Genomic DNA, 24,312 nt, shown 5'->3' on the forward strand with positions numbered 1-24,312 from the left:
ATCTGATAAGGTACTCGGGCACATTTGATCATTCGGGCGCCCTCTCCATGGGGTCTTGGGCACGTCCTACTTGAATGGGGCCCTACGCACTTGTCGGGGCCCGCTTTGTTCACCTCTTCGGCCAAACTGGATTGTTCGGGTGCCCTGTACATTGGATCTTGATGTTTGAATTTAGGGCCCTGCGCTCTTACTGGGGTCATCTGATAACCTGCTCGGGTACACTCCATATTTCGGGGCAAGGTGGGCGGGGGTTGGTTGTCGAACCTTCGGTTCAGCCCCAATAATGTACAAAAATTTACATCTCTGACCATCACGCCACTGTTCTGGGGCCATGCACTCCACTAGCCATCACAATTGTCAACTGCCCAAATGTTCGCATATACGGAAACTACCAAATATTTTGGTATTTGATGTACACTGGCTTACTGACTGCGGAAGACGAGCCATGACGCGACAGCGGCGTATGTCTAGCGCTCAATTTGTAATTGAATCGTCTCAGCGACTTCGTGGATGACGTCGAGCTGGTGGGGCCTGCGTTTGGTCGCGGAAGAGTTTTTGTGAAGGTTGCTGAGAGCTGTTTTCAACTTGGTATTAGAGACTTCAAAAGACACTGAGTGTGTTTTTAGCAAGGTGTTGGAGTGTTACCTTTATATAATTGGATAAATAGGATTTAGACAGGAGTGATAGTTTGTTTATGCGCCCGCGCGCGTGTGCGTGTGTGTATGCGAGTATGTGTGTGTGTGTGTGTGTGTGTGTGTGTGGTCCGTTGTGGAATTGATAGGTCCTATCGACCTATCAAGTTGGCTTGTTGATATGAAGAAAATGAGAGATTCCTTGTCGGGTCATCTGGGAAACCCTGGTTCATACCTAAGAACCAAGCCATAATATGGACAACCACTGAAGTATTTTTCTGTCCATTACTGAACACCACCACCAAAGTTTGGTTGGGCTAAATCAGGCCTTCTGTTGTTTTTTTAGGCTGCCATATTGGTTTTCAACTGAATAACTGTATGAGATTTTTGAACTTTTCAACCTTTCAGTTGTGCTGGGTTTTAGCAATGAATGTTTTCTAGAAAATTGTTAAGATCTTTGGATAGCAATATTAAGACTGAGGACTAACTGGCGGTGGCTCTTTTCTTGAAGACTGCTCTCCTGTGTGCACAATTTCTGTGGCATGTGAGTTTTGAGTTCAGTTAGAGGAGGGTGCGTAGAAGAGTGGCGTGGGAACCATGTCTAGTGGTGACATTGCATTGGGTCAAAAATAAAAATAAAACTATATATGATTCAGCTCAATGTTGCACACTGAGGACAGTATTGTATCAGAATCATTGTTGCTATGTAGGTACAGTGGATATTTACTAACCATGTAGGGGTGGGCAGCTCTATGAGGATGAAATAATTTCTCTGCTTCAGCTGCATTGCCCTTGTGGGTCCCAATCATACAGCAGTCCAGGCATGTAGTTTTGTGCATAAGTTTAGGGAACATAGTGAGCAGAGAAGGTTTTAAACTCAAGTAAATAGTGTAAGCCCTGTTTTGGCCTGAATTTAACCAAATTTCTCTTCAGGGCTGGGGGAGGGAATAGAGTTCCATGCAGCTCAATAGGAAACTATACCCCTGGTCCCAAATTGAATACACCAAGGTCATTAGATGGTTAGGTGGGTGTCACATTGCCTGAGCATCTGCCTGTTGGGTGAGAAAGATTCTGTGTTGGCTGGTAGGTAGCTGCACCAACTACAATGTGCCAGATGTTCCTATTTATATTACAGTAGCTTGCATATTTTAATCATAAGTTTGTCATCATGTGCCCTTGGAAATTATGTAACAGGTGCACAATGTTCCATGCATTTGCTTTGAAGAACTCAGTGGGGCTCATACCTTTAGAATAGAACTGTCAATACAAATAACTTTTCATCTGCTCCACAGCTTTAAAAGGTACTGTAGGTATGAGCACACACTTAGAAATGAAGCACAAAGACAAAACTAAAGCTCAGACTGAAATGTTTCTGAAAGCCATGTTCTTCCAGGGTAATCAACATGATGTGCAGCCAGATGTCGGCATGAACACTTCAAAGGGAACCACACATGCCAATGACCTGCACTTGATTGAAAGTGAGATTGTTGACTGGTTTCAGGAGTTTGGGGTGTCAGGAACCAAAAGGTTCACTAGAAAAACAAGAAGGTCAAAAATGCCTCCACTGTCTTGCTGTGTTTTGACAGACCAACCTGCCCAGGCAAGCTGGAACTAAATTACATGGCATGCCATGTGCATCCCCCATGCTATGATTTGGCATAGAATGCAGAATGTTGGGTCACATAGGAATTAGGTGCCAAAGTGGATGTAATTGTATGACCTGTGGCAACACCTAAGAATAGAGGACCTGTAACCCCCCTTTCTTAAGTCTTGTTTCATGTGAGAAGAGTTTTCAAACTGTGTTTGTGACACTCCCCAGACATTGGTGTGCTGAAGCTCTTATTTAAATTTGTTGACCTCAGGTCAGGTTAAAATGCACTTTGTTTTTACTTCTTTTTGTGCAAGAAAGGTTTGAAGTATGGCTGTGTGAAAGAACTTTTGCAACATATAATGCTCAGCAGTAAAGATTGTGTGTTGAAATTGGTGGTGACTGCACCCCGGGGCGCGGAAACTATGTTCAAGTCCGGAGGGGGGGGGGGGGGGGGGCAAGCTACAAAACATCAAGATGGGCCCCTAAGTTGGTATAGTGGGCCCACTACAAGCCGGAATGGCTCCTATGTCAGAACGGCCCCATAGGGTCAGAATGGGCTTTCTGGAGGACAAAGTAGACTCTTCGCAGTTACGCGCCCGAGTGGCCGGTTGGATATCCTTTGCTCGGGTGGGAACCAATTTGACCCCCTCCCCTCTGAGATCTCTGGGGCTAAGAGGGCTAGAGACACCAGATTCATGGGGTGTGTTGGCCTGTACGTGAACTCACTTAGGTCAAAATTGAAGCCTCCAAGGTCACGCCCTTCGGGTCAAATAAGGTCAGACAATGTCAAACTCCAAGTTGGTCTCTGAAGTGTCCCCAGAACCTAGATACCTCTTCTAAGCAGAAGGTCACATGCTCATTCGAGGTCAGTGACCTTGTTTGATGTTTCGAGGGTCATGGTAACCAAAATCATGGAAGGCTGTTTTGAGTTTTGCATTTGAATATGCAACAAAGAGTAAGCTAGGCAGCATGTTCCTAAAAACGAAATGTTGACTTCGGTCATTTTAGGTCAGTGGCCTACTCTGACCTATAAAAAGCCCACGAAAGATGTCCAATTCAGTTTATGTTATCGATAAATTTGAAATGAGCACCGGAAACTGTATCAGCAAGCCGTGGAGTAATAAAACAGGTTGGTTTTGACATTGGTCTGACCTTCATATCTGACCCTAGGTCAATGGAATTTGGTCTTTCATTTGTTGTGCTGCCAAAGAAAGTATCTTAGAGGTTTATGACTTCGTCGAACACTCCGTTGCTTCCCTTTTAAATTAAACGATTCCCTTGAAATTGACTTAGCTGAATCCATGGCCTGATTTGGGCCTACGGTGGGCCAGCGACCATACAAGGTACATCCAATTTTTTGATACCACACGATCTGCTGTTCAGTTGTCTACAGCTGTGCAAAATCTGACGTGGCTACGCCACGCCGTTCGGAAACAATTACGGAAAAACCTTAGGGAGGTCAATTTGAACCCCAACCGAGCGTATGTTAATAATCGCCCTCTACGAGTTAGAATGGTCCCTCTTCACGTGGAAATTAGACTTCTATGGGCCAGAGCAAGCTCTCATAGGCCTCGGCCTCGATCTGGCACCAATATCCAGAAACCCCATTTGTTTTGACGCCTGCCAAAGCCCACAAGCTGCATCTTCCCAACGTTGACGATCTGTCCTGTGGCACCGAGCCAATCGCATGAAAAGCGCAGTGTCGGCCCCAGTCGCGCCACTGTTGCACTTATGCTACTTCCGACAGGTGACTTTGGGCTGGGTGTCATCGGTGTAGTGCTTCATACTTCACAATTCCGGGCAGCAAGGCCCCAATTTTTTGATACTGCTCAGAAAAGACCCTGACGGTAGCTGCTTTGTTTGCTGTATATTTATTCCCAATGGTTTGCATGGGTGACTTCGGTCTCTGCGCACCCGCTAAGCATAGCGAGTGCGTGCGCCCTGAACGGACCACCCAAGTTGTGTCATCCAGTTGTAAGATAATTTTCAATCAGCCCTTTCGCCAGACAAGCATGTGAAGGGCTATGCGGGACGCGCAATTTCGCGACACGGTAACCTTGGGCCCGGGTTTAATCGTCGTCGGCCAGTTTCATTTGAGCGGGCCGAACAATGCATCCGCTCTGGGACTCGCAGCCGTTACCACTACTGGGTTACGGGTCTAGTTCCATAAGCCACGGAGACGGAAATGCACTTTGCATATAGCCTCAGGGTGTCAGCAGAGCCACCCTAGGTGGCTCTTAAGAGCTAATGTTTCCATTGTCATTTGGGGTGGCCAGTGGCACTAACACATTGCATATTTGTGTGTGTATTTCGAATGTGTTGCATGGTGGCTTCGTCAATAATTAGGTCAATGACACAAAAAAAAATTAAAGTCAGACAATCGGAGAAGTTTCACTTTCCCCGGAACGTCAAGAAGTCGGTCAGTGATATGAATCAGGGCAGGACTTGTTTTTGCGGCGTGGGGGAAACCCGCGGTGAGCATCGGAGAGACGCCGTTCACTCCCAGATAGCATGGGGACCGACCTTGGACAATTCGCCAGTTGGTCTTAGCCGTTACCGGTACCATCGATATTGTAACACAGTATTGGGATATTGGGATATGAGAGGGTGCCCTGCTCGAAAATTCCTTGGGCTGGGGAATGGGTCCATGGAAGTCATTTTTAACCAAGCAGCTGTTGGCGATCGAAGGCATGACTTGATAAATCGCGTCAAAACGGGCCGTAACACACCTGAGGGAAAAACCATCAATTCGCCACGTTGGTTCACCTCGCAACGCGGCACCCGGGATGGACATGGGCGCAGGGAAGCCCAACCGCGAAAACCGCTACCCTAAGCGTGGGATCGCGTGCTTTCTGACAACTTAAACGACTCTCGGGTCCCCTTGCCTCTTGCGAACCGGTGTGGACGCGTCGTGAAGGTGGCCGTTGCTCGGGTCGAGCACATTGCCACGGTCTAGGCAATGACAGGTACAGGCATCCCGAAATATGTGCACAGAGCTGCTCAACTTCCATTCAGGTTACTTGTTCACAAAAGAAGCACAACTTAAAAGTTCGCTTTACTTATTCGCGTACCCCCATCATTCGCCATGAAAATCCTCAGGTTGGACAATAACACATGCGATAAATGACAATGTGGAGTCCATTGCTGCAATCGTCGCCTGGCGTTGCAATCCAAATATGGATAAACTGGTGGTTGGCCAATCATATTTTTTTCTCAAATTGCGCTGTTTGTTATTTTTCAGACCTGTTTACGGACAGCTGCGGGGGTGGTTCGGGGTCACGGGGTCTGTGACCTCCTACCGGTATCGTCATGGCGGGCAGCGACATGAGTGTGGACGACATCTACGAGAGGTGTGAGTGTTTGGCTGACGGTGAAAAAGTTACATGGATCTTATAGGGACGGCTGATGGATTTGGGATGCTTCAGGTCTATTACCGTGTTAGTTTTTAAGCAACCGTTGCGGTTTTGAGAGCATTGGCATGTATTTGAAAACCTTTACCCCAGAAGTGTGTTGTTTCTTACTGTTCCATAGGAAACAGTTTGCTTGTCGTATTAAATCAACTTTATCATTTTGATGGCAAATATTTATAAAATCAACCTGCATAACACAGTGCACAGGCTGCACGAATGTAATTTTTTGTATTATTGTTTGTGGGGGCATGGAGCCTGGAACGTCGGCCAGCACTTCCATAGGGTTTGGAAAATCAGAATGTCACGAAGGGGAGCTATCAGAACGTCCAAGATCGCAGCGTCCAGTGTTCATATCTTCCAAAATCGTACCACCCAGCGTTCATGACATCTAAAATGGTGTTATTTCGTGCCCATTGTCGTAGTTCATAGGACCTAAGCTTGCAACGTCCGAAGTCATAACATCCAATGCTCACAACCTCCAGCGAGCTCGACGTCCAAAGCCATTTCTGATTCATGCCGTTAGATCGCTCCACAGTGGTATACTTCTTTGGAGTCCTGCCGCTATATGGCACAACAATACCACATTTCCTTCTCGCCAACAAATGGCTTAGTCGACCCATTGTTCAACCCATGATCACGTGATAAGTATAGTGGAACATCGTTAGTACGAACCACCTGGAATGCCCGACGGCTGGTGGTCCTACATTCGGTCCCAGCATAGGTTCTTTACCATGAGGGAGCCTAAGCCCCACCATCATCAATTTGATTATAACGCAACCCCGTGTCTACTACGCTCCATGGAAGGGAATTGCCTGGCTAAAATTCGTCGATGTGCTTTCTGACTATGACTCAACGGTGTAACCGTTGGTTCCAAACATTCATTGACACCAGTTGCTGCTCCGTTCCTCTGTGTAGATGAGTAGTAATGGCAGGTACGCATGCGTTTGGTTATGTGGGATACAGTATGCACAATTGGAGACCGGCTTTCCCCACTTGATTGTTATGGCCACACCTGTTTGTTGAGTTAGTAGAATGGGTGGGAAGGGGGGGGGGACGTTCATGCGTGTGTGTCCGCATGCATATAACAATATTTTCACGGCAGACAGGGGAAGCTCGCGGAACTTGCACGAGCGTGCTAGCTAGCTGCGTATCGGTGCGGTCTTGCTCCGCTCCTGCCACTGGCTGAACACATCTGTACCCTCCGATCATACATCATGTTGAAAGAGAATGTCTCACATTTGAACATATTAAAGCAATCATCAGGCATGATGCTACTAGCTCACTGATAACTTGTGGTATATTTTGAGTGGAAAAGACTGTTCTAGACAGCACAATTCACTGTGTAGTAAACATGCTCCTCAATGGGTCGTCGTTTGATCACGTCATAGTGCCCTGCACAACACTGGTTGATAGCCAATTGACGACCGTTATGTCTGGAAATGGCGCTCACAAATGCCAGATATGAATTTTTCTTGGCCTTGATCGCCGCATGGCTCATGGAATGACAGTATGGGAATTTCATGTTGACTTTGAAATACTTTCCCCCCGCACGCCTTTCCCCATTTTCGCGGGCGTATAGCTGAGAATCTAGAGGGACTTAAGTCTTAAGACGGTTAACAGACTTGTTAACCGTCTTAACAGAATTGTTAACAGCACCGTAAGTTCTTCAAGGTGGCTGTTTCAGATCAAAACCCCATATAAACGTGGAACACTCCCGTTAACGATCTTCGCAATGTTGTTGTCAACTGGCTAACCTGCTCTCTGCTGGCGTTGCATTCGAATTTAAGAGGGGTGTTCAACATTTGTGTGAGGTTTTGAGCCGAACTAGGCCTCTTGAAGATCATTCAGTGCAGCTCACAGTCCTTTTCTCCTCAAGATCGAAAACCATCTAGTTTCCAAGCTATGCGCCCGCGAGAATGTGCGCACTATTTCATGCAGACTTTTTCAATGTTACCCAGGTATCCATGATGCCATAATAACGCCATTCAAATTTGGTCATTCTGCTGGTCATGCGGCGCTGGCGGTTAAGACAAGAACGCAGTTGTCGAGTGGTTCTTTTCTGGCGTTCGTGAGCACGATTTCCAAATAATAACGGCCGTCAATTGGCTCCCAATGATTGCTGCGCGAGGCATGATGACGTCACCGATAATGCCACATTAAAGGGAGTGTTCCACACTTATATGGGGTTTTGAACTGAAATAGTCATCTTGAAGACCTTTCGGTGCTGTTTATAATCCTGCCCCTCTTAAGACCAGGCCCCTTTTGGTTTCTGCGCTACACGCCCGCCAAAGTAGGGAAACGCATATCGGGGAGAGCATTTTAAAGTTACCTTGGCATTCATGATATCATAATGACGTCATTCATTTCCTTCCATTCTATAAGCCATGCGGCGGTGAAGGCCAAGAAAAATGTAATTGTCGGGGCGTTCATGTCTAGCATTTGTGGGCGCGATTTTTATATACAGCGGCCGCACATTGCCTCTCAGTGTTGTGCAAGGTACGATAACGTAATCAAGTCATGACGTATTAAGGAGCATATTTACTGAAGAGAGAATTGTGCTGCCTAGAGCAGTCTTTTCCTCGTAGAAAATGTACCAATAGTCATGATAAGTGAGCTTGTTTCACCATGGCTGAGGCTTGCTCCGATATCATCAGATGTGAGACATTTCCTTTAATTTTATTTGTTGCGGAATTGAGACATTGCACTATCTAGAGCAAGCTTTTCTACCTAAAAGTATACCAATAGTTGTAAGTAAGCCCAGTTCATCACATCTGATGCGTGCTTCAATATCGTCACATTTGGAATGTTCGCTTTAAAAGCAAACCAATAGTTACAAGTGAGCTCATTTAATTATATATCATGCTTACTTTAATATCTTCAACTGTGGACTATTCCCTTTCAGTTTTGCTGGAAATAAAATGACTATTGGCAGTCGAACCGTCTACATGGGCTGTCAACACCATAAAAAGCGTGGTAACGGTACACAACATGCAATACAGTGTACTTTGTGATTCGGCATAACTGAACCGTACAGTCAGCCTCGTCATGCATATGCTTGGTTGCGCACAACAGACTATGAGACGCATGATGGGCCATCTGCGCTCTCAATTACCTACCATAAATACATACAAACTTAAGAACTACAGTTAGGGCACGCCCCGCCGCCTCAAGTGGTCATTTTTTTCGTGATTCATCATTTACATTTATGCCTGCGCCCCTGTCTGTCACCTTTTCCGTGTAGGTCTGATTGCGTCCCATTTTGTGTCTACGGCTGCAAATCCCTATTATGTGTTCCACAATGTGTTAGTTCTACATTTTATATACGTGGTGCCTCTTTGCATTTGAACATTTGTAATAAGCACCGCACACTGCGCTCTCTGCTGCCCTTCCCCTTTTTCGTACGGTATCCCGACCTCCATTGCCAAAGGCTTGACAAAACGGCGAAGCGAACTGCGCATATCTAAAATCAATTTTATCACACTCATGTTATCTATGTATACCCGTCTCATCGCTATGCTTTCCTCGGGCTTATGCGAAGTGGTGGTCACTGTCTGGATTACGCAGCTGCAGTCTAGCGCGTGGAAGAATGTGTTTTAATTGGTAGGATGGGGCAAGTTTCTCAGGCATCGGAGCCATCCAACACCGGACCACGGACAGATCACGACTCGTATCGTTGAAGTTGATCTTTAGAGGCGGGCTCAGCGTAAGTTCAAGCAAGGAGCAAGCAGATCTGACATGATCGTCGTCACTCACTGGTTGCAGTCGACTGGCGTTCCGTCTGGTTTTCCGTGCTGTTCCGCCAGGTCGAGTGGTCAAGGTCAAGCCGCCGCGCAGAGGCGCTCCCAGCGAGGTGGCGAGGCCACTATCCCCCTCCCAGTTAGGCTCTCTTCCGCCTGCCCCAACCTCACCCTCTTGCTTTATACTGTTCACTCGCCACACCCGTCTGGAGAGTGATGTACCCCGACACTGAGCCGCGCCAGGGTGCCACTTGTAGCTCCGTCTTCTGTGCTGCTTCTTGTTGGTTGTCTTCATGTTGCTGGTCTTTACATCCGTGTCTTCAGAGTCGTCAGAATATAGATCGATTCCTCATCGCAGAGAACCGTTGTTTGTCCACTGGGATGATTTGCTTATTCGTTTTCTGGTGCCAAACCTGATGTGTATGGTACTGTCGGGGTTGTTGCTCCTTCAGTCTGGATCAGCAGTCGCTCCTTCCTACCTTCCATAGGCTCCAGCTGATCGTAATGGCGGATATCTCGCTGCTGAAAGCCCTGTTCCTTTTCCATCCGGTACGTATTACCTTGTTTACAACTGATGTCAACGAACGGATTGCCCACCGGACCTGAATTTTTTCCGACATTCCCAGCTTCGTCGGTGTCTTCATGAATGCCTTATCTCCCACTTGGTATTGGGTTTCATTTCCACTCTGCTGGATTCTAAACACTCCGTCCTTCTTCTTCTCGTCTCCCCTGGTAGTCGCTTGTTTGTGAGCCCTGGTGAGGTTTTAGGCGATATCTCCTGGCCAACATTTGTTGATAGCGGCGTGGCCAGGCACCAGCAAAAACGAGCGAAATCTTAGTAATTGTTCCAGCTTCCACCAAATCATTGTGTGTTCCTACGCTGCAAAGAACCGATCGTTTCATGAACGCGTTCAACTGCTCCATTTGACTGCGGTTAAAAGGCGCTCACCCGTTCTTTGTCATTCCCCATCGACCTCGCTAATTGCCTGCAGGTCTTCTCTTGCGCCCTGTTGAACCGGAGCTTCTGACACCAATCTCGCAGCGGCTTATCCGCCTGCTGCGCGACTCCTAACTGCTCGACACCCAGCTCCTCCGCAGTGTCAGACGTGACTCGGCAGCGGCGGGGTCCGCCGCAGACTGAGGCGCATGAACATGCGCCCGGCATAGTGCATCGGCCAGATAGTTATTGTCACCTTGTCGGTAATCGGCAATGAGCTGGAATCCCGCCAACCCCTCGATCCATCTGTCATAGCGTCTTTGGGATCCTTGGTATTTCGTAGTCACTGGAGACCGCAATGATCCATAAACCACTGGAATGGTTTACCGAGCGCGTAGGTTGGGAACTTCTGAGAGCGAAAATGAACGCAAAACCTCATTGTCCGGGATGTGCCAATTTTTCTCGCTGTCCGAAAGCATTTTTGAATCAAACCAAACAAGCCTGTCGACTCCATCAGCGTTCTGTTGTGAAAGCCCGCACTCCAAACCGGTATACATCTTATGCATCTGTGCTGAACTCAAAGGCGCTCTGCATGTCCAGAAGGTGCAAAATCGTCGTCTTGCACAGAGCTTGCTTGCGTCTCTCGAACGCCTAGTCTCTACGATCGTTCCAGGAGAACAGGCGTTGCCGAAAATTTTATGCAAGGGCGCGGCTGGAAGATGCAGGTCATGTATTAAGTCGCTGCAGTAGTTACTCACGCCGGCAAATTGACGAACATGCATCGTTGTTTCCGGTTGAAGCCGGTTTCTGATGGTTCCCACCTTAGCAGGGCCGGGCTCCAGTCCAAAGGCTGATACAGAGTGCTCCAACAACTTGATCCGGCGACGGCTGGGCACCGCCTCCGAGCTTTTCGTTGCCAATCCCGCTGGCCGGAGCCGATCTAAACCAGACTACAGCAAATATAAATGTTCTGGTACAGCCTGTCCGCCCACGATGCTGCCATCTGAGCCTGTCGTGTCGTCCAGGCATGATGATGATGTTATGTAAGCACGATGCCTGCCAGCAGACCACGTAACGCCTCCGACATTAGGCGCGTGATGCAACCGGTGGCCGGCCTGCGTATCGAGCGGCACGTCCAGGAATTCACATAGTTTATCCTCCGTTCTGAACGCGAGTTTTGCCGATTGCTTGGAGCTACGGGGACTTGCCAGTATGGAGAGCTCAAATGCAAAGAAGTGCAATCTGCGAGCCCACTAGACTGTCCAAACATGCTTAAACCGTCGGGAGGTACGTGACTTCATCCACTGTGTTGCGATTGAGTTCTCTTAAATGTAGTGCGAAACGGTAGGATTCGCCGGCTCCGTGTCAGGGCTCTTCACCAGGATCGGTATCGTGTTGCCAACGGCGGAACGTGCACGACAAGGAGGGGGAGTAACCCCATACACTCTGTCCTGTATAAAGCAGGGTCAAATATACCACCCGCTCCGAGAAGGGATCCAAAACGTAGCCAGATGCCAGTCGCGCGACTATCGGCTGTACTGGCGTCCCACCCTGCCTGGCCTCCAGCCGGACACACAAGTCACCAATATGCAGGGCCCGCCTTGCGAAATCGACGCTGAAAGACTTCAATTTTCCTGGAACATCGGTGCCGAGTATCGCTGGGATAGATAAGTGTTTTTGCCACTAGTTCACGGACGTGACTGAGCGCTGCTGGCCCGATCAGAATGCTTGCCGGAGTCTCACCCACACAGCGCAGTTCCACGTCATCCTCTCCGATGGGATGTTGTTCTGCGGACGCCGGTGGCAGAGTGTGTGTGCCTGGCAAAGCCGCTGAAACGCACGTAGCTACTGCACCGGTGTGTCGACCGGCCACGTGCAGTCTGGCTTGCCATTGTGTCCCCTCACGTGCAGTGAGTGAACTGCCGGCTGGGCAGCTGACCAAATGGCCGAGGTGGGACCTCTGAAGCGCGCTGATGGGTCTCGGTTACCACCCGCCACTCGGCAGCAACCCGTTTAGTTGAAAGGGAATATTCCACATTTGAAGATTTTAAAGCAAGCATCATACGTGATGACACCAGCTCACTTATAGCTATTTGTATGCTTTATCTGTTTATCATCATTATTATGTTGCGTCATTATTATATTCTTGTTATTATTATGTTCTTATCATTTTTATTTTCAGTACCAAAAAACGTTTGGACTGACTTGAATGTGGACTGACTGACTGACCTTGGACTGACTGAAAGCGGGATTCAAAACGCAGTGTTAAAAGCTGATGCGTGTGTGTGTACAGCAACGAAGCCTTGCCGAATCTAGGTTGGCACTGAGAGTTGGCTCGAAGGGTGTCAGACTGACGTCAGACTAGTCCGGGGCCGGAACCGTGGATTTAGAAAATCTCACGGCCATAATTTGGAGCTTGTATTGGCCAACCGTGTCAAACATGTATCCGTTATGCAATCTAGAGAAAACTCACCCAACTTACGGTTAATTTATTGTCTTGTGATCTTCATGTTCGGACATTTTTCTGCCCTATGTGACATCTTTGTCAGCCTGAGCGGCGCGGACGGGCCTGCGACTGTCCTCCGTTGGGGTCGTGTGTTGGCAGTGCGTCTGTCGTTCCCGTTTGTGCACGTGCGGCGCGCCGACGCGCGGGACACGCCGGAACTGGCCCGCCTCCTGCTCAGCCTGGCCAGACACGTGGACGAGACGGGTGTCTCTCGCAGGTGGGCGCCACACCGGCCCTCGGCCCGCTTCAGTGCAGGCGAAGGTGACCTCCTCGCGTGTGGCATCTCCGGCATTCGCGCCTCGACTGACCCCCACCTTCGAGGCAGAGGCAGCTACGCGGAGGGAACTGTGATTTTCACGTTCGTGCTGTGCGTTATTGTGAAAATCTCTGGGTGCGAACAGTGTCATTTTTAAAACTTACTCTCACCACACATACCAGCAATTGGACTCAAGTCTAGTAGTTTCGGACGTCAGATTTATACGCCCGGTATTTATAAGAACACGCAACGAACACGAAAACGTCGAGTCTCAGGTGCCGTGCGGGCCCTGTGCCTCTCTCAGCTCTCCGTCCCCTGGCTCGACAGCGTGGCTTCCGAGCTGCAGACGGAGCAGAGGCGGCTGGCGCAGCAGCTGCATGGCTACCACGCCACGCGCCTGCTACACACCCTGCTGGAAGAGATGGCGACCGGACTTTCGGCGGCTGGCGACCACACCGACCACCAGGTGAGGGGAGAACTGACCACACCGATCACCAGGTGGGGGGAGAACTGATCACACCGATCACCAGAGGAGGGGGGGGGGGGGGAACTAACCACACCGATCGCCAGGTGAGGGGATAATTGACCACACCGACCACCAGGTGAGGGGAGAACTGACCACACCGATCACCAGGTGAGGGGAGAACTGATCCCACCGATCACCAGAGGGGGGGGGGGGGAACTAACCACACCGATCACCAGGTGAGGGGATAATTGACCACACCGACCACCAGGTGAGGGGAGAACTGATCACACCGATCACCAGAGGGGGGGGGGGGGGGGAACTAACCACACCGATCACCAGGTGAGAGGATAATTGACCACACCGACCACCAGGTGAGGGGAGAACTGACCACACCGATCACCAGGTGAGGGGAGAACTGATCCCACCGATCACCAGGTGAGGGGTGGGGAGAGCTGACCACACCGACCACCCGGTGGGGGCAGAACTGACCACACCGATCACCAGGTGAGGGGTGGCGAAAACTGACCACACCGACCATCAGGGGGCCCTGACCACACCGACCATCAGGGGGCTCTGACCACGCCGACCATCAGGGGCCCTGACCACACCGACCATCAGGGGCCCTGACCACGCCGACCATCAGGGGCCCTGACCACACCGACCATCAGGGGGCCCTGACCACACCGACCATCAGGGGGCCCTGACCACACCGACCATCAGGGGGCCCTGACCACGCCGACCATCAGGGGGCCCTGACCACACCGACCATCAGGGGGCCCTGACCACACCGACCATCAGGGGGCCCTGACCACACCGACCATCAGGGGGCCCTGACCACACCGACCATCAGGGGGCCCTGACCACACCGACCATCAGGGGCCCTGACCACACCGACGACCGGGTAAGATTGAGAGGGAAGATCGGTCTCACACTGGCCATCGGGGGAAATCGGGGAGCACCCAACACGGCGACCGGCGACCATCGTATGAGATAAAGGAGGTGACGGCCACAAGTGAGGTCAAGAGGCGCGCCGACCATGGTGCAGTGTGGCTCATGCAGGCTGCGTGAGTGTTTCGAATATCCATCACGGCAGTTTCTTGTGTGTACTTGTTTTAGTAATAATTATAAACACTTTCGAGTTGTTCAACGTCTTGGCCCCAGCGGTTTTCAGCGCAGCGTGTTTACTGAGCATTAGTTTCTTATCCTACTCCGATCCCTCACTGAATCTGTCGCTGCATTAAACCGCAGCTAGACTGCCGTCGTTGACCCGGCCTGATCGGCATCGCCAGCTGCGTGAGGCTGTGCGGGAAGGCCTCTCGCTGGCCGAGCTCCACGACGCGCTGCCGCTGGCGGCGCCGGCCGCCGACGGCCGCGCCCGCGAGCACGCTCTGCTCGAGCTGACAGAGGACGAGCTGGCGCCGTCGGCCGAGCACCGTCAGACACTGGGCCGGCTGCCGCGTGCGCTGGACCAGCAGCTGGCGCGGCTGGCGCTCCGATGCGCTCCGCTCCTCCAGCAGGAGCATCAAGGTGCGCCTGGGCGGCCACAGCGGCGGCGGGGGGGGGGGGGGGGGGGGGGGGGGGCACGGGCGATTTGTGAGGTGGCGAGTGAAGTCAAGATTGGAGATCTCAGGCGCTGGTTGAAGAGCTGGGCCGCCGGAAAGCGTTGTTGCGCCTGGCTTAGATATCTATTGTGCGGGTTATGCGGGGAGCACATTGTCGACTTCTTCGTAGAGTCAATGACGATGTACCATTTATATCTTTGGCATGAGCTTAATCAACGAACGTGTCGACCCTGAGAGGAGTGCTACCCACCGTTTGGCGTAGAGACTCCGAATTTTTCTACAGTACCTCAACCGCCTCCCGCGCGGTCAGTGAGCGACCCGACCGGTCGACACCTGTCGGCCCACGCGTCGTTCGTCGACGCCGCACGCCGCACCTCTGCAGGCGGTGCGGAGTCGGCGGCGCTTGGCCCGACCTGAGCCGTCCCCGGTGCCACCAGACGCGGAGCCGGACCCGGAGCGGCTGACCCAGCTGCCCGCCCAGCTGGAGGAGCTGCTGCGCGCGCGCGACGACTCGCAGCGCCGGCTGGACCAGCTGCTGGAGCGGCGCGACGCCCAGCTGCTGCGCCAGAGCCAGCTGATGGGCGCGCAGCTGACCATGCTGCTCAGGCTGGTGCGTGGCAGACGGGCCGAGGGCGTTCCCAGCTGCTCCCGTCAAGAGCTTGGTGCTGGGTGGGATGGGCGATAGTAACACGAACGGGCTAGTCTGTGGAGGGCAGGCCGATCGTCGCAAGCCGACGGGATAGTCCGTAGTCCAGGTGGGGTTACGGGACGGTAGTGCGTGCATTTGGCAAGGACAATGGCAAGCGTGTCTTTGACGAGGCGTAGTCATGACGCATGCCGTGGATGACGGAGGGGTCTGTGTTTATCAATAACCGCGCGGCGAGTGACGAGCGTATTGTTGATGGAGATCCGTAAAACTTGTCACGGCCCTGTGATTGTACAATATTTGCTATATACAAGGACATTCCTGGCGGTGTGCTGCCAATCTTTCCGCTTAACTGCGTTGCGGTGATGTTTTCCCGTTCCTCACATTCAGGCATGCTGTCGACGATCACTTGCGCAACCTCCGTCTCGTTTGGGTACGAAAAATATAGCGGGCATCAGGAGAACGGCAGACGGTACAAATTTGGTGTCATGTCCTCATGGAAGAATAAAATGAAATGTGCGGCAGTGTGCGTGCGTGCGTGCGTGCGTGCGTGCGTGCGTGCGTGCGTGCGTGCGTGCGTGCGTGCGTGCGTGCGCGCGTGCGTGCGCGCGCGCGTGTGTGTGTGTGTGTGTGTGTGTGTGTGTGTGTGTGTGTTTTTATGTTTTTTGCATCGTAATTAGCATAGCTGTCCCATTTCCAGGTAAACAAACACAAGCTGGAACACAAGGTGGATCTTGAGAGAAAAACCATTGACCATTTGTCCAGCAACATACAAGGAATACTGCTGAAAATTAGGTAGCGTGTGGCCAGGCGTTTACAGTGGCCTGACACATTTAGCTGTACAATCCCTTTTTGAAGCTATCTTGCCGCTGTCATAGAATGTGAGGTTGTCAGTGCAGGGTTGAATTGGTCATATGCTGTTAGTCAATTTTGGAGTTTTTACTAAAGTCCCTGCATTGAACAATGATGGCTCGTGAAGCGTGCATTGCTGCACCAGAAAACGCGTACTGATGTTAGATTTTGTGACGCATAACTGCGCACACATCTGCGTGTAAGCTTTACAAACTTCGCCCCCTCTCCTGACTAACGCAGCCCGTGCGTGCAGTGTCCTCTAGTGTGCACGTGCGGTGCGCTGTCCTCTCAGCCGACCAATACCCCGCTCGGCGCATACAAGTCTGATGTACTGCGAGTGACGAGTCTGATGTACTCCGAGTAGGCGGACCGCAGACCTGACCGCGAGCGGTGTCAGCCGGCGGCCGGTGGCGCCTGACCGCGCCTTCCCTCGCCGGCAGGCTGCTGACGCTGCAGATCCAGTGCGAGACGTACACCGAGCCGTGCCTGGCGGCGCTCCGCTCCGCAGCGCGCCACGTGCGCGCCGACAGCGCGCGCCTGGACGGCCGGCTGAGCGCCGCCAAGCAGCAGCTGGCCGCCTACCAGACGGCCGGCCAACAGTTCACGGCGCTGGCGCAACGCTACCGCCAGCTGTGCCGCGAGCTGGACCACCAGCGCTGGCTCATCGCCGAGATGGACGCGCTTGCCGACGACTCCAGCGCGGCCACCGCCGCCGCCGCCGCCGAAGGCGGCGCGGAGCAGATGGACTAGCGGGCGGCGAGAGGACGCGTTCGAAGAGCGGCCGCTCGTGGGGCGGTGTGAGCGCGGTCGGCTGTCACATACGGACGCTGGACACAGCGCTGCGCCGCTGAGGCAATGAGTTGACTCGCTGGTAAGGGGAACGTTGCGCTGCTGTATCGTGTGTGTGCCGTTCGGTTGGCAGAAAACCAGCATGCGATTGTCAGGACGCGGTATCTGAGGTGTGGAAGGCGTGGCCATCATCCATCTTGAATGTCTGCACTGACGCGCGCGTCCAGTTTGACAGTAAAAGGTGAATAGTTCTATCGCGGTGGACAGCGGGAAAGTGGCCAGATGTAATGCTTGGGTGTAAGATGATCGTGTTTCGTCTACTATGCGTGTTTTGGTGTATAATTCATGTGGTTCGAAAAGTGCCCTGCATATGTGTCGTTTGATCAGGGGTGTCACTTAACATACGTGCGGAGGGGCCCGAGCCCCCCGCCCTAATGCTGTTCTGAGCTTCTTCCCCCAGTGCTCCTCTGACTTCCCCTCAGTGCTTGTGAGCAGAGGGAGTACTGGGCCAAATAAATACAGAACAATTGTCTGAACTTTGTGTATGTTAGGTAGCATATACCGTGACACATCACTAACTATAAGGTAAGTTTTGTATCCAGTCGTGTCCTGTAGGTGCCTAGTGTTATTGTCATGCTAACTCCTTCATATGTAAGGTCAGGGTACAAATGGTTGAGAAGTTTTCAAATGATAGTGTCTTGATTGGGACAAACAGCAATTGACTGCAGTATGTGCCAGCTTTTAAAAGTACAGGATGGGCCAGGTAAAACTCAACGCATGTTTTTTTCCAAACAGTTGTAAGTGTATTTGTTGCATGTGTGTCTATGTGTCAAAATTATTTTGGGACCAGAGTCTCGGAGGTCGCCATAAGGGGATACGTGCGCAAAACTTGGATTTGTCCGCCTACGATCCGGGTTTCAAATATATATATATATATATATATATATATATATATATATATATATATATATGTATATATATATATATACAAATAGTCACCGGAATGACATCTGGAAGCGTTGCAGTCGGCATCAGCTTTTGTGAAACTTGAAGTGTGAATTTCCACCTCTTTCCTGAATATTAGAAATTGAAATCTGCACATAATTTACCATTATCGGTGTGTGATTTGGGCACTTATCCATGCATTAACAAGGGCAGTGTTCTTAACATACGTGGCTTTCACAACTAGTTTACACGCAGGTTCTCGACAGACAAGTCTGTCGATAAAGCACGTGCATTTCGGTTGAGGTAAAACAAAACAGGTGCCTTTCCATGCAGCAGTTACGAAAATGGTCCTCAAACTTCCCCAGAATAACTTAAGTAGATGCCCTCCTGTTGAGAATGCCCTTCTGCGCGCATTTCGTTACATACGCTTTGCAAGCCTGCTGTGTTTCTGGGGACGCTGTTCCGAACCTTCGCACCTCTGAAGGGAAGCGACCTTGACCCGCTTCATTTCGAATGCATGGCAAATGAAGCCCCGTAACGTCAATGTCCTGCGCAGCGCAGGGCGAGCATAAAAGCGTTGCTAGTTAAGCTGGCTCTTCGGCGGCCACACGCGATCATACTGATGTACTCATACTGGGTGCACAACGAGTTCACCCACGCAGATGCGCAGCTAGAATCCTTGGTAAGGGGGAGGGGCACAGCACTGACAAAGAGCCCCCTCCTGGTGAACGGCCCCCACCCGAAACATAACCAAATATGACTCACTTGATCTCAAAGGTACGATTTACTCCGTTTTATTTTAGTATGTACACTTTTTACTAGAACAAGCCAGAAGGTACCGAAAGATGACATTCTGTTAGTGCTTTGAAGTCAATAACCTGAAGAAGCTAGGCCTTAAACGATGTCATAGAAAAATCCGCCTTCGCTATTCATTTTGTAATTGCTCAGTGAACTCTTTCTGAATGATAACACTTCGGGACGTTGCCGGAATGTTGCTGTGTTGCACAGACACATTGTGGACGTACATAATGGTTAACGTAGACTGTAGATCAACATGGGGTTATAGATTTGCTTGGACATGCCCAATTATTATGTGTCTGCGTATCTACGACCCTTTTCCAGAATCCGGCTGTGAAAGAAGTACATCGCATGCCTTTGACCATGCGCACTCGCAAGCAGAGCAGAAACCATGATGCCCTGCGCTGCAGTCTCAGCAGGGCGCGCGCTGTTGGTCCCGCGGCTGACAATAGGCGCAGCTCAGCGGGTGGATCAAAACGATATTTTTCCGCAACGGTATCTTGAACGATTGAGGATGTCAATTCGTACGTTTAGAAATTAACCCGTGAGCTTGTTTCACTTAGACATTCTCTTAGACGCATAAGCAGGATTCACGATCGTTCACAGCGCGTCAAACAGGTGCCAAAATTTGACCAGGAAAATAGACGAGCTAAGGTACAATCTCTGTATTTGGATTGCTGTCCCTGTCAACCCACACAGAGAGTAGTTTGAACGGCAAGGATTGATTCAAAAAGACTTTCGGAAACGTTGTTTCACGACGGCCGTTCTCGCGCACCAGGCGCCCGTCGTCCTGTGCTAGATGCTGTGTCCGATGCCCCTCGGTTTAAAGAAAACCGCAACCCCGGTCATCGCTGTTCTCGCTTCTAAGATTGCAAGTACGCATGCTCAAGATTTGCTGGTGTTATTCTTTTCACATGTCGATCCGGGTAAGGACGGACGTCCTCGTTTTTGGCGGCCTTTTTCAGTGTCGGCCCCGTTTTGGACAACTGTACTGAAAACCGAAAAGAAGCTTACCTTTTCCGGGTGGGGGGCCAGTGGTTAGTGCAGTGGGGGCAAAGTAATTTCCCGTTCAGAGGTTAACGCAGGGGTCCATTCCATTACAGCACGGGGTGCCTGACGTTTGTCATGCTGGCGACTGGGGGGCGGGGTCTCCAGGTCGATACGGAAGACATTGTAGGGATCAGTCATACATGCCTTCTTTTGGCTTCACGTCGTAAACTCTCATATTCACTTGTCAAAGGGCCTAACACAAGATGCCCTCTAGCATTCGGGGCCCTTCTCTTATCACTGTCCAGCAAATGCTACCCTGGCCGACTTAAGGCCCCTTACCGACATAGAACCCTCTGTCAGGCACCTTGGGGGCCTGACAGGCACAGGAGCACACATTGTTTCAGGGGCACCGACCGATACGAATCGCGGGTACCCACCTTGTCCCCGCTTGGGAAATCGGCCCCCATGACTTAGACAAACACGGGGCCAATTGCTCGGTGTTGGTGCTCTCTGACCGATATAGAGGCCCGCATTGTCCCAGAGTTTTCCACGTGGGCGCAAGGGGCCCCTTGGCTGATATTTGAGAGCCCAACCCTGCGAGTCGCGGTCCTTTTATGACCTACCGCCAACTCCTCGTGCCCTCCAATCTGACACTTGATCGACGGTGCCGAGGGGCACTTCAGGGCCGTCTGCGGGACCCCACGAACACTACTCCCGGCCGGACCCTTTGCTAATACAGGACCCTTGGCAGGTATTGTAATTCCCAGACCGACACAGGGGGGCCCGCATTGACTCAGAGGCACGGGTGATGTAAATCGCGGGCGCTACCTTATCTCTGCCTGGGAAATGGGCCTATGTCTCAGACCAGAGGCTGAAATAATCTTGTGGCGTATCCGCCTCCACCACAGCGTAATTTCACAAGATAGGCATGACGGGCTGAGAGACCAAATCTAACCATCAATTCACAAAATCGCATGTTTCTCCCCGGATTTGACCCACTTTTCTCTCAACGTTTTGAAGTTGAAGCCACCGCCCCAACGGAAAAGGAAACTCCATCCCAGCACCAATGAGCTTTCCCGCTCTTTTTTGACGGAAGCTGTTGACGTTGGGCATCATTATCAGTTTGTTTGGAGTTTTTCGTCGGAACCAGGTTTCGGCAATGGCGTAGGGTCGATGTTATATGGCTTCAGATGTTCTTAAAAATGTACAGCCTTGGGTGTAAAGAGCTCGAGTTGATGTGTGAGACTATTAAAGGCTGCAACGGAAACCCCCAGCTGGTAGCCGCAAGACGGGTGCAGGCACCAACTCAGTGCTCGCACCAGGTATGTTGTCGGGGAATTACTGCCGTTGATTAGTCTGTGGTGTTGATCGCCAAGTTGTGGTAACTGTTCCATCGAGTATTTATGGCTAAGTTGGAGGTCAGCACATTTCAACGGTTCTTCCGGATGTAAACGGCTAGTGACCGTCTCGCGTTTTTGGGAGTCCCAGCTCCGACCAGTTTGTTTTCACTTTATGCTTTCGAAACCAAATCACGCAACTTGCTGCAGTCTAGAGCATGAAGCAACACAATAGCACAAAACGGACATTAGCACAAAAGTAAACAGTAGTGTTAGGCAGTAGTATTAGCCCTATTCCCCGGAGAAAAACCAAGAGAATGGAGATAGAGATACGTTGATATTTTGGCAACAGGCCTTTGTCGTAACGAATAGCAGACGTGCATGCATTCCTGCCTTTCCTTTTGATAAATGCATGTTGTTGAAATATTAAGCATCTACATCTCCATTTCCAGCTTTTTTCTCCGAGGAATAAGTCTATTATTGCCTTCCTATCTATACGCATAATGCTCCTTGCAAATGCACTTAACAACTTGCGTAAAAGACAGCTCAAATGAGGTTTGAATGGGCTGCCTCTCCGCAACAAAACGACTTGGAATCCAACAACATTGCCAGCTCTTTGATTCCGACTTTGAGGATGCAAACTGCAACGGCCGAAATCCGGGGAAATCGGTTTTTGGGAGCAGGGGTCTACCTTTACGACTGAGCCCCCCCCCCCTTTTAAAAAGTGACACTCCTGCATTTGATGCGTATATCCTTCCGACGCACTCGCGATATGCATACGCTCATTCATGGGTCCTCTAAAATGGTCTAGGGCCCATCCAATTCCCTGTCACTTGCTTGGGGCTCTACGCTTTTGTCGGGGGCCCCATCTGTTAACCTGCTTTGGCACACTGGGTCGTTCGGAGCCCTCCAAATTGGGTCCTATGTACTTCCTACTTGACTGAAGGGCCCCATGCACTTCTCGGGGGCCCGATCTATTACCTTGCTTAGGCACACTGGATTGTTCGGGAGCCCTCCGCATTGAGTTTTAAATTTTCGACACATATCATGCCTGTGCATCACGTTCTTGATACATTTCAAATGCTAGGACATATTATACTCCTTCATAATACACAAAACAAAAAGTCATCAGCCATCCGCAAATCACGTCGACCAGGCGGCTAGCCGTAAACAAGCAATCAAGTTCGTGCTTGCTTTTAATGAAGACATCGCCTGTATCATCTCGTCTGTTGCATAATTTGCTGGCGGCATATGACATATGGCCACAGAATTACCCTACCTGTGGGTGACCTCTGAGTTGAGTGCCTATTCGCTCTGGGCCACAACTATGTCACTATCTGCAATTTCGCTTGAGAAAGCATAGGTCAGACGCTGGTGGTTTTGACAGGATGTGTGAAGCGTTTCAGTGCTGCTTCAGCGCTGCTGTTTCAGGTGGGCTGTTGGCGGCTCTTCGAGGTGCTGTCCGGACAAAACTACTAGGCGCTCTAGTGCAGACCCTCTACATGCTACAAACTGCTGGACAGAACAGAAGACTACAGCAGAAACAAACACGCGACGCAGAGCCTTAAGTCCTTGGTACATGTGGACACCGAGGATGGCATTCAAAGCGAAGCGGCTGGCATCTCTGCCAGACAGCAGAATGGGAAATCAAGGGCGTCGTCACCTACCGTGCTGCAGAAACTCATCAGCCCGTTCTGACGTGTGCACGGGCCACCCGTGCAAGTCCACACGGCCGCCAGCGAGGCGGCACAAATCATGGCCGCTCTGCGCACGCACTAAGAACCAGATCCAGCTGACACTGTGAATACGACTTTGGGCAAACAACAGACTTGTCCCCACGTGTGGCGCCGGTCCGGCGTGACGGGGCGGAGGCAGGCGAAGAGAAATGTCCTTGTGGCGGTGTGATGTGCGATGATGACCAGGATATGACCGCGGTATTGGGCGTTGACTATGGTATCTGACCATTGTTCATACATGGGTGATTGCCGCGGTACGATATTGATTGTGGTTGTAGCAGTTAAGAGCAGCGATTCTTCTCTTGCCGTGCAGGCGGTAGCGGTGTTTATTGATGAAAACATTTTGATAAATTGTCCACTACACAAGTGTGGTGTACCAGCTAATGCCGTTGGTGTGTTCAGATGCTGTGCTCCAGGTTACGCGCTCGGCAGACTGCTTGCGTAGCACCATTGGTATATTTTTTGGCCCTCCTTGGCCCGCAGAACGGTCTTGATTACCGAGAGGTGGTATCACAAGATTGTTCATGCATCCTCACAACTTTTTCGTATTTCGCAAGCAGGAAATGCGGAGAAAATTGAAATGAATTACCCGTATATATACATTTAACCGTATTTAATAAAGATTGGCAAGACTACGGAGTGTTTTGGATCCTTACTGTTACTGACATGACTGATACCACCTGCATGTTGAAATAAGTGTTGCCACAGGAACGATTGCTAAGACTATTGCTCTCGTCCAGGGTGTTAGCAAGCGCAGAACGTTCCGCAACGTTCTCGCTTAAGTCAATGGTAGATTGCTGATCTCGTAATATCAGGACCCTGGTTCGGGTCCCAGCAATGTCAATGAGGAAAGTCGAGATGTGACCCGTAGTCGTTGCGAGGCAAGCGCCGAACATATTTTGTCACATGCTCTCCGAAATACTCAGAGGCTTTCATCGCCAGCTACCGCTTGCCCAAATGAGAGCTCTGCTTCACATCGTCTTTCACCAATGAGACCACACGTGATGAAATTAGCCGCTTTATGCATTGCGCTCGAGAGAACGGGCCAACTGAACGTGCTGACCATACGCCGTCCAGACTGCTGCAGAGTAACAATGTGTGCACACATCCCCTTGTGTCTTA

At 50.8% G+C, this 24,312-nt stretch overlaps 1 protein-coding gene across 1 annotated transcript; it reads left to right on the plus strand.

Annotated features, from left to right (window-relative positions):
* Positions 1 to 505: 505 nt before the first annotated feature.
* LOC119105583 (uncharacterized) lies at positions 506 to 17,345 on the plus strand. Its single transcript, XM_037229044.1, has 5 exons — positions 506 to 524; positions 5,465 to 5,575; positions 12,913 to 13,030; positions 13,397 to 13,535; positions 17,163 to 17,345. Exons 2-5 carry the CDS (start codon positions 5,533 to 5,535, stop codon positions 17,343 to 17,345), a joined length of 483 nt encoding a protein of 160 aa, XP_037084939.1. The 5' UTR covers positions 506 to 524; positions 5,465 to 5,532.
* Positions 17,346 to 24,312: the final 6,967 nt, after the last annotated feature.

The sequence above is a fragment of the Pollicipes pollicipes genome, unplaced genomic scaffold, assembly GCF_011947565.3.
Source record: "Pollicipes pollicipes isolate AB1234 unplaced genomic scaffold, Ppol_2.1 Scaffold_6138;HRSCAF=7277_pilon_pilon_pilon, whole genome shotgun sequence".
In the NCBI taxonomy this organism is placed as follows: Eukaryota; Metazoa; Arthropoda; class Thecostraca; order Pollicipedomorpha; family Pollicipedidae; genus Pollicipes; species Pollicipes pollicipes.